Source organism: Momordica charantia (assembly GCF_013281855.1).
Source record: "Momordica charantia cultivar OHB3-1 chromosome 7 unlocalized genomic scaffold, Mcharantia_2.0 BLBB01000007.1, whole genome shotgun sequence".
Classification (NCBI taxonomy): Eukaryota; Viridiplantae; Streptophyta; class Magnoliopsida; order Cucurbitales; family Cucurbitaceae; genus Momordica; species Momordica charantia.
The window spans coordinates 15,528,025-15,539,172 of record NW_028275165.1 but is presented as its reverse complement, the minus strand read 5'-3'; the positions used below and the strand labels follow the sequence as shown (position 1 = coordinate 15,539,172).

Here is an 11,148-nt window from a genome sequence, read left to right as displayed (position 1 = left end):
TCTCATTTTGATTTCTTCCCCTCTTGATCAACAAAATTTTTCATAAATATTACAAATAAACAAAATTCCTAATAAATATTTCATTTTAGTTGAAATATCTTATAAACAAAAGTTTTTTCAAATGAAACAAAATTCAAAAGTTGTAAATATCAAATTTTCAGTGCAAATAAAAAAATAAAAATTTTACTTAATCTCTTGATCAAAGAACCTAACTGAAAAAAATCGAAGTTATTTAATCAGCTTGTCAATAATGGCAACCAATGGATCGAAGTTATGAGTTTCATTGCGTGTTAGTATCAACTTCATTGTAGAAGAAAATAGTAAAATAGTGTGGACGAGAAAGGAAACGAGTAACTAACGTCACAAGAAAAATCTAAACGATTAGGGATCATTTGATATGTTTAGCCTGAGTTCTCTGCAATTGCATTTAGTTTTGATCATAAACTAGACTTTGAAGATATCGAAAAATGAGGAGCCAACCTAATTCTTGTAATAATTAATCAATTTTGTGTTCTAACTAAAGCTAAAAAATGTTGAAGGGAAGCTTTTGAAGACTATTTTAGAAAGTTGCTTCTAAAGGTTCATTCAAGTTTCCCAAAAATTATAATATTATTAGGCAGTCCAAGCACAACTTAGTAAACAAAACACACGTTACTTTAAATTCAAATGTATATAACTTAGCTCTAGGCTCGATATGGAATGAACTTCTAATCACGAAATCAACTCAATCATCAGATTATAAATTACAACTTCTTTGTCAAAGATATGTACTAGTTACCGCTGAGTTAAACTTATATTAACAACTTTGGTCCTTATCTTAAAATTATGGCATTTGGTTCAATAATCTTGAAAAGGCTTTCAAAGCATTTTCAGATCAAATACTTAGGTCAAAAACATTTTACAAGTGCTTTCTCACAAAGTGGTTTAGACTTTTCCAAAAGAATATGTATGTTATTTTGAAGGATGATTTTGAGTGAGAAGTATTTTTATGCCAAAAACACCGTGCTTTGAATCAGAAATTGTCCACACAATACTTATTAAGTACATGAACGTTATCGAGGGGTACTTTTGACAAAATATCTACATAAAAGGAGTTTGAAAAAAAGATTGCATATAAAAGTAGTTGTTCCTCACTTAAAAAGAGTTTACAAATATTCAATGACATATCATTGAAACATACATAAATATACATAGATATGACAATTCCTTGAGACTTTTCTCAAGATATCATTACAATTTCAACCAGTAAAATCAGAGAGTCTATGATTTAAAAAGCCTAAAGAAACAAACATAACACTCTCAAAGAAATTCTATGTTACATTACTTTACTTGTGTATTTGTTTTCAAGTACAAACATTTCCACCAAATCCCATATTTAGACATTGAATTGTCCACTAGATAGAACATATTTTAACTAGTGATGGTCTATTCCCAAGCTAGGTAGCTCATCAGCTCTCCACCACTGGCACTTTCGACCACGGGAAAGACTCGTCCCTCCCGGTTACCTTCCTGATTACCCTCCGACGTAATATCACCGACGCGCTTACAAGCAAGCATAAAATCACTACATAAGGAACCAAATTAAGATTGCTTCCTTGACATCTCTCCAAAACCATCTGTGCAGATAGGTTACCATCAAAGCTACCCAAAGGGTTCTTCAACTTCATGATCTCAATTCCATTTAGCATACCATCTACACCATATGGAATGCTCTGATTAGAGTGCCCAATGCTAATTCTAAGAACTCCATCTACACCGCTATTGACCAGGAAATCGACATAGAATGGAGAAGAAAGTTCCCAATTTGTAGCAGTTGAGAGATCGAAATTCTCATACGCCATGAACCCATTAACGTAGATATTGAAAAACAACAGACCAATCGAGATGCTAGCAATATCACAGAAATGCAAGCGCACGATGTATCGATATCCATCGACAACTGGGAACGTCCATGTCATATTCATCTTTGGAACCAAAGAACTCCTACTTTGGATCACTCGGGCAGAGTTGTAAACATTATCCGGACCAACTTCACGACTCGCCCCACCAGCTTGATACTTGATTCTTCCGCTAGAATACACTTTTTTCGACCCCTCATTCGATTCAAAATGTTCATCATCAGGAACCCAAGTCCTCCAGAAAGAATCATTAAACGGGGTCACCTTAGGGCCCCCAACATTGACCCTGTACAGAACTTCAAGCCCTTCCTCCGCCAATCCACCAACATTTTCACTATGCTCAGAACTCAAGAATTTTGCAGTATCAGCAACAAGATCTTTAGGCGCAGAAATAACTTCAATCGCATTAATAAAGGCAAAATCCGATTTCTTAACAGGGACGAAGGTAATTTCAAGAGTTTCAGAACCAATCCAGATAAGGTACTCCTTAATTCTAGGGTTCACAGCATAGACCCCACTAAAATTACTAAGAATCACATACCCATTAACCAGGACGTGGAATTGAGCACGAATCAAATCCAAATTCGAAGAACTAAAAGTTTGGAAATGGAGGCGTACCATATGCGTCCCTCTGTCTCTGATCTGAAACTCGTACTTCGACGGCAGCTCGAAAACGCGAGCCGAGCTGTAAATCGGGGGCAAACCCTGGAAGGGGTGTTGATTTCTGAGCGAGGAAGAGCGAGGAGAGGACAAAAAGGGCGAGGAATCGGAGATGAAGACGCGATTGTCGACGGTGGATTTAAGGGTTGATCCACAGTCGAGGAGGTAGTGGTCGATCGGAGAGAATTGGGAGTAGGAAAAGACGGGAATCGTTGAGGAAAAAAGCATGAGAACAAAGAGAATTGGGTTCAGAAACTCCATTGGAAGAGATTTGAGAGAAAGAAGAAGAACAGGGAGTTGGTAATTATGGAATTTGTGAAGAGAAAACCGCGTGGAATCAGATGGAGAAATTTCTTTGTTGATACAGCTAAGAATTGAAGGACCAAGTCCACTCCAGTGCCACTGCTGAATAGAAGTTAAAAAGGGTATTTGTGCGCGTCGTCTTGTTCAATCAAGGACGATCTTCTGATCGATGGTTGGGTCAAAACTCCTCGTCTTACCACTTGGTAATGATCCATTTATGTTCACTTCAAAGCTCCTGGTCGAATTTGAACGGATGACTTATGCCTTACTATGACACCATTACTAAATAAATACACAACCTTCAAATTGTCTCTGCAGTTTCAATATCGTATCTAATAAGTCTTTGAAATTTAAAAAAATATCTTATAAGTTCTTCTGTATTCAAATTTGTGTGTAATAGATATCTGAATAAAAGGTGTTTTTGTCATATTCTATAGTTTTTAAACTTCTTTGACCTGTTGAATTTGGATCTTATAAAACCATGACCTTTCAATCTTGTGTTTGATAGGTTCGTAAAAAAATCCAAATAGTAAAATCGAAAATTCACAGCCTAGAGACTAATTTTTAAAGTTTATGGAAGTCACCTCTCAAAGTTTGAGGATTAAACTTCTTATTTAACTTAAAAGTTTATTTCAATTGTTAAATTGTAAATTTAGTCTTCAATTTAGTCACTATATTTTGGTTGAATCTCACAAATCACCGCAAACTATCTTTTACCCAACCTAAAAAACTACCTATTTTCTTCTATTTTTTTTAATTCAGACAGACCTAAACTCTTTTTTTTTTTAATATTCGTGAGTGTCCGAGCCAGTTTACACGCACCTCGACTAATTTCGTGAGGGAACCGCCTGACCCTACAACCTTTGGTATCGAAAAACACATAGGAATTACTAATTCCTAAGATAAGTGGCCATCGTGAGGTTCGAACTCATTCCCTCTTGAAGTTAAAAAGACCTAAATACAAAACCCAAAAATTTATGAATTTATATACTTTTTTAAAGTTCAAGAACCTATCAAACATAATCTCGAAAGTTCATGTTTTGTTAAAGTTTTAGAAACTAAGGGTGTGTTTTGAAATGATGGTAGAATTAGTGATTTTTCAAAACAAAGATTTAAGTAGAATTGATTTTTTAAAATCACCGTACAAATGATACCTTAAAAATCAATTTAAAGTGATTTTAAGTTTTTCTAAAATAATTTTTTAATTTACCAAACATGATCAATAGGAAAGGAAGTGATTTTGATAATGACAAAAGTGATTTTTACCGTGAGTCCCGAACACACCCTAAACAAAGGTTATTCTATCATCTTAGCGGACAAACTAACCCATAGTCATTAATCAAGAGAAGCTTTCAAGGAATGTCAAACTATTGATTCATTTATCTATTTTACATCCCAAATCAATGCAACAACATAAAAAAGAAGAAAATGAGAGAATGATGAACAGCTTCATCAGTCAAAAAGTATAAAATACAACACATACATGATATTCAAAAAGTGGGACCTGGGTTAAACTTCTCAGATTCTCTCCATACAAGTTCCTTGATGTTTTCTTCGGTATACGATGGTTGCTCGAAATCAAAACTGAAAGCCCTCGGACACACTGGCTCCTCATTGATATCATGAAGAGGTGCCAAGTACGGATGGCACAGCGCCTCGTCAACTGCAAATCATCGAGGTTCGATACAATCATCCAAACAAAGAGAAAAATGCAAAAGCTTCATTTTGTTAAGATACACTAGTTAAATTGTGACTATTATTAGTTCTGTCATCTAAATGTATATTCTCAAAAAAATCTGAGACATTAGAAACATTCTCAATCTAATAGAACAAATTCTAACCTATCAATCATCAAGATTAATTATATTCCTCAAGCAGAAGTAACTAAGTTTCATCTTGTTGTACTGTGTTTCAGGTTTAAAATTTCTAGAAATTCACAGAGAGCTAGGAGAGTTGGTTAGTACGTCTGAGTCGAGTTATACCTGTAATGCGCTTAGTAGGATCAAAGACTAGCATCTTCTCGAGCAAGTCGATGGCAGCAGGAGACATTGTGGGAAATCTAGTGGAAAACTGTTGCCTGGGGTAGTGGGGAAGATGTCTAAAATATCTCCGTGGATTGTCGCTTCGTAAGAATCCGAGGCTCGAGTCATCGGGTGACCCAATGAGCTTCACAAACCAGAAAGCAATGGAAAGTTAGAGTAATTCTCAAGGTCAACATCACACCCAAAAGGAAACAAAAAAAAAGGGAAAGAACCTACAGCAATTGAAAACAGGAAAAATAAAGGTACTAATCTCAAGAATATCAATTCATGTCAACGTAGGAAATTCAACTTAGCAGCCAGAGATTAAATTCAAGCAACTTGGTTGAGAAGTTACACCTTCCAAATCATGACTACTTGATGTCCGATCAATAGCTAAAGATCGTGGCATCAATAGTTAATAATAGGAAAAACCACCATTAAAAAAGAAACGTGGTCTTTAGTTTACTGTCATTTAATACCTGAGAGTCGGGAACAAGCAAAAAATAGGAAGCTAAGGCGGATTCTAGTAACTGGCGGGCGTACCTCAGTAATAAGTCTTAGCTGATCGACATAATCCCTTCCAGGAAACAGTGGTTTTCTGTGCATAATTTCACCAAGTATACATCCAACAGACCAGATATCTATTGCTCCAGTGTATTCTGAACAATTAAGAAGCAATTCTGGTGCACGGTACCAGCGAGTAACAACGTACTCGGTCATAAAATCAGTTTCGGAAGTTGTCCTTGCAAGCCCGAAGTCTCCAATTTTTAGATCACAATTTGCATTGAGGAACAAATTGCTAGGTTTCAGATCACGATGTAGAACATTAGCAGAATGTACGTACTTGAGCCCTCGCAACAACTGGTACAGAAAGTACTGCACATCGAAAGAAGTACTAATGAGATTCAAAGAAACATTAACAAATTTATACTTTTACATGTAGTCTAACATTAAAAAGAATCCCAATTAAGCCCAAGTACCCCACAGACAGAAACATTAACAAATTTATACTTTACATGTAGTCTAACATTAAAAATAATCCCAATTAAGCTCAAGTACCCCACAGATAATCCACAACTCGAGGAAAAAAACATGAAATCTAATACTCATTAATTCTTTATCTAGGTGTTTGATACCACCGATTGTCGATCGATGACATCAAGCAAATGCAAATCTTCTTTGGTCAAGAATTTACATGTCCCACCTATGGAAAGGGTGAATGTTATCATGATTCCTCTTACACAAAAATTATAAGGAAAAGGTGATGACTAAGAATTAAAAGATGCTGAAAAAATATTTTGACAGTCAACTCTTGATGAAAATATGTACAGTTGAATGGAATAGCAATTTCCTCCTGGTAAGATTTTTTGAATTAACAACGGTGCATATTTATGATTATTGTCATTGATAGTTTTGATCTCGTGACATGTGAGTTGAATACTATAACTTTTTAATGTGACAGTAGAACGTGAAAGAGGAAAGTGGAGTAATATAAACTGAGTGAATCTTTTTCAAACTAGCATCTTTAGTTATTCAAAGTCATTAATGTTATAAAGCCTTTAATAAAATGTTCATGGAACTGTATTTGCAAGAAGATGAGAGGTTCCAACCCGGCAATGATCATCGGTCAATGATTGGTTGGACCGTATTATCTGGTTTAGATCAGTATCCATCAATTCATAAACAAGGTACACATCATTGAAATTCTCCTTCTGAGGAGGTCTCATAATATCTTTGAGAGCAATGATCTGCAGTTGAGAATAAGGAAAAAGTTAGCCCACATGGTCACATACTTAGGAATATAATTCAAAACATTATCATTTGATATAGAAGAAGCAATATCGTTTTTTTAAAAATAATTCAGTATATAATTTATACAGTATAAACCACTTAAAAAAGAATAAAAATTTGTTGGTAGAATTTCTGGAATTATTAACTTGAAATGTGAATAAAAATGTCCAAAAATATTCCTCTAATACTTTCACTTTTGGTGTAGGAACTAATAATGATATATGGTTAGATTCACTGAAAATGCTGAATCTTTTCTATCAGGTTATCATGATCAACCAATAAATTCTCTCAAAATCACAGTGAGAACATGAAAGAAACTTTTCCAGTTATTTGTTAAATCCTTATCCAATAGGGACAAAACTAAAAGATATGAGTAAATAAATTTAAGATCAAGGAAAGAACACAAACAAGTTAGATCATTTAAATATAAGATCTGAAGTAACATAAATACCGATATTTACATTTTCGTGATCCATGTGTCGAAGAAGCTTGATTTCTCGCAAGGTTCTTTTAGCATCAATTCTATTGTCAAATGCATTGCCAACCTTCTTAATTGCAACCTCCTCATTTGTTTCTGAATTAAAAGCAGCACTGGAAGGGGACAAACATGTAATGTTTTGCTTTAATTGTTGATAAAACTCTTGTACCAATTTATAATTAAAAAAAAAAAAAAACAGGAAAAAATACAGAACAAAGAACAATGCTTGCTGCAATAAGATATTCACAGCAGTGTATGAAATTCACAGCTTGTATGCAATAAGAATCTTGAAAGTTCCAAATCAAAGAGATAAAAATGATTAATCAAGTTCGAAATGGAAGTCCCTAACTTACAGAGTAAAAGTTGTTCTATTGCTCTATTGCGGGCATAGGACAGTTCCTCTAATTTTCGATTTGTAAGTTTGATTCATTGTCAAACAATTTGCAGTTTCAAAGAGGATGGACCACATTAGTTTCCAAAATGATGATAGAGTAAAATTTGTTAAGAAAATATTAGATTAAATTTACCGTAACTTATTAGTTTGAGCTTGTAGGTATTTTCATAATTTAACTAGGAAGTCCATCCGGTCAAACTCCCATAATGTTATTTTCATTCCTCCCTAATTAATATTGATAGTCCACGTGTTGGGTGTTCCATTAGTTTTCGCATCCAAAAAATGAGGAATGATGTCTGAGTGTTAAAAGTAAATTAGAAAAAATTAATCAAAAAAATTTAATCAACCTTAATCTATCAATACAAACTTAAACTTTTGGGTGTATCTGTGATTTAAAAAAAGCCAACATAAGATGTTTATCTGAGCAAGAATATGTGATATAGCAAGAGCAGGAACCGGAACAATGTACATGCAAGTAGAAGATCAAATCTCATATCGATTACCTAAATGTGTCTAAAATTGTGGAAATCATTTTTACTAAGATAAAACCTAGTAAATTCCAAAAGACAGAAGATAAGATACTAGAATAATATAATTGTAAGGACTAGCCTATATCAAACGTTAAAGCGTAATAAGCTGGAAAGGAACAATAAGAAATGGCTTTTTTCTTATTTCAAATAACTGGATGCTAACTAGGATAATTAGAAAACTATAAATTCCCAATTACCATTTGCAGAAAGGAACCTTAAATGATAACTTTCGAGGAAGAAACAACGTTTATATTCGTTAGTTGAAACTTAAAATTACAACAGTTGCTTCACTGTTCATCAATTAATCTTGCTGTAGGATATATCTCGTTTAGATTGTCATATAAAGCCTTAAATTAGGATGCCCAAGTTCGTATAATATGAGATTGGATTGTACAAAAGAATAGGTTATATAAACTTGGGTTCATGTAACCAATAACAGGGTTGTGGGTTTATGATTTGTAAACATTAGTAGGTAGTACTGAAAGCGAGTTTCAAAAATCTAAGTTTATATAGGTTTATGTAGCTTCTGAAATCACCAAATTTGTAACTTGGGATAAGCAAACCTACGTACCAAATATAGGCTTAACCTCTCAATTATAGGTAACACAAATCTAACTAGTGAGCCAAACACCAGCGTATCTTGATATCGTTTTCCTTCTCCTTAGCTACTTTGTCAAAACATCTTCCTTTTAATGTATCTTCCTTTTGTTCAAATTATCTGGTGAGTAACTTTGTAATTCATCTGATCTTGATGAGAGAATTTCTCATCTCCATCCCTGAAGATTTCCTTGCTAAATAATTTTTTTCAACTCCCTGTTCTAAACAATTATTCTCTTTCTCCTCTCTCTCCCCAAAATTTCCATAGTACACAAAATCTCACACTCATCCAGATAGGTGCAACTTTCTATAGCCTCGCACACGTCCCTTACAGGAAAATTACAAACCAGAAAACCAGAAGCAAATCCCAGCTCAAAACAGTTTCAGAATCAGTGCATCCTACTAACATCAAGAACATATAAACCCAAAAGAATTAAGGAAATCAAAAGAAAAACTCAAACATCTCTATCAAGAATTTCTACTTAGAAGTAGGCTGGCAATTTTGAATCCGTAAGAAGCCAGCTCAAGTCTCAAGCAACATCCAATCCGGATGACAAGTCAAATTCATAATTTCAAATGAACTAACACATCTTTATAAAGAATCGAAAAGTTCCATGAAGAGCTATGAAATCCGAAGTTCTACACAATGAAGAACAAATAAGAACAAATAGGCAGAGAAGCTCAAACATACCAGACAATACCATAAGCCCCTCTACCAACTGGCCTTATGGGGGGAATATACTTTCTAGAAACTTCAAATAGATTCCCATAGACATTGTATTGAATATATCGGCCGCCATGGGTGGGCACTCCCCTGACGTTCTGATCGGTCTCCATTGACAACCTCCCGAGGTCCCAAAATTCAAGAACCCCAAACAGAAAATCCAAAAACGATAATTACCCAATTGAGATTGAGGCTAAAACTGAATTGGGATTTAGAGAGATGGCTAAATCTGAAGAGGGTGTGTTTCTAGTTGCTGTTGAAAGATAAATTACAGTTCCCAGAAATGTTTCAGCGATGTTCTTAGAGATTTGGAATGGGGAAGGAGACGACTGCGAGAAGAAGTTGAAGGGAATTCGCACTTTCTTGGGGACGACTTTGCGGAGACTGGAGCTGCCCCGGTGACTCTATAAAGCTTTCTGATTCGCACTCTCATGGACGACTTCGATCTTTCTTTTCCATTTTTTTTTTTTTTAGTTTGACTTTGAACAGAGTTGATTTTTACGTCTAAATCTAAAGTTTATAGGAAGAAAATTTGAACTTTTACACGTAAACTTGGTTGATAATCAGCATCAACTTTCACCCTCAATTTTTTATTTTGAAAAATTTCTTTAATTTTTCGAATCTTAATTTATATTGGAGTGAAATAATAGACAGACGAGATTCAAATGTTTTTACTAAAGAGTGAAGAGGTTCGAGTTCTCTTTAAAGCATAATGTTGAGAATGACTATTGAATTAAAAAGAATCAGTTCAACCATATATCACGAAATCTTAACCATCTACTCCATGTAATGAATGAGAGTCCACTTTGAAATCAAACCTATAATTTATAAAAAGAAGTATTTATACTTAACATTTTTTTTCTAACCAATAAATCTATGTTCAGTCAATAAAACAATTCAAACTTATAAGTTATAAAAAGAAGTATTAATTGGTAAAAGAAGTAAAAAAAGTAATTTTATTATATCATAGAAATATGCTTAAAAATAGAAAATAACACATGGACCAAATTCCAATACTAGTATATGATATTCCATACAGCTAAAAAAAAGGTGAATCGCACGTAATAAATAATTAATAATAATAATTAAGTGGTTGATTATTATTTATTAATATAAAGAGTGTTGTACTTTATATTTTCCTAATAATATACTGTCCACATGGGACATGAAAAGAGCCCGCAATAAAGGTAGAAAAAATAGAATATATTTTGTTGATGCAATTTTTGGGACACGGTTGGACTGGAAGTCTGGTTTAAAGAATCGAGCGAGTCGACCGTCGAGTATTTTGGAAAATGTCGGACCTTGACTGAGGGAAGTCGAGACCTATGGAGAAAGAGTGATGAGAAAAATAACACCGGTGTAGTATTTGCCTACCATGCTCCAATACTTAAGTCAGTTTATAAGTTGAGTGGAGAAAAAGGTAAGGAGACATGTTTAGTCGGATCAACTTACCTTGAAGTGTCATACACCAATAATTTATAGGATTTGTCTTCAGCTTCTTCAAGGATCGTTATAACGAGGATTGGACGTCCGTAATGCATACTCAAAAGTTGGGTTGTGAATGGATTTGGTTGCACGTGAGTGTTTGGTGGCACATGAATTTGGTTGGTGTTAGTGCTTGGTGTCAAAATCGCACTTTTCAAAGGACTTCCAAAGCAATTGTGTGACACTTGCTCCTGCCCACAAGCAAGTTAGCCAACGAGAATCGGATAGCCGACAACACCACGACTATATATCGCAACCTCCACCCCA

The 11,148-nt window shown here is 34.4% G+C and overlaps 2 protein-coding genes across 2 annotated transcripts; both read right to left on the bottom strand.

Moving 5' to 3' along the window:
- Positions 1–1,107: 1,107 nt before the first annotated feature.
- Positions 1,108–3,038, bottom strand: LOC111016206 (receptor-like kinase). Its single transcript, XM_022291504.2, has one exon. The coding sequence runs from the start codon at positions 2,817–2,819 to the stop codon at positions 1,449–1,451; it is 1,371 nt and encodes a 456-aa protein (XP_022147196.1). The 5' UTR covers positions 2,820–3,038; the 3' UTR covers positions 1,108–1,448.
- A 1,132-nt stretch (positions 3,039–4,170) lies between these two features.
- Positions 4,171–9,869, bottom strand: MPK12 (mitogen-activated protein kinase 12). The gene is made up of 6 exons (XM_022291533.2): positions 9,364–9,869; positions 7,135–7,264; positions 6,493–6,630; positions 5,426–5,758; positions 4,844–5,027; positions 4,171–4,524 (listed from the first exon to the last, which is right to left on the bottom strand). Exons 1-6 carry the CDS (start codon positions 9,507–9,509, stop codon positions 4,352–4,354), a joined length of 1,104 nt encoding a protein of 367 aa, XP_022147225.1. The 5' UTR covers positions 9,510–9,869; the 3' UTR covers positions 4,171–4,351.
- Between the last annotated feature and the right edge of the window lie 1,279 nt (positions 9,870–11,148).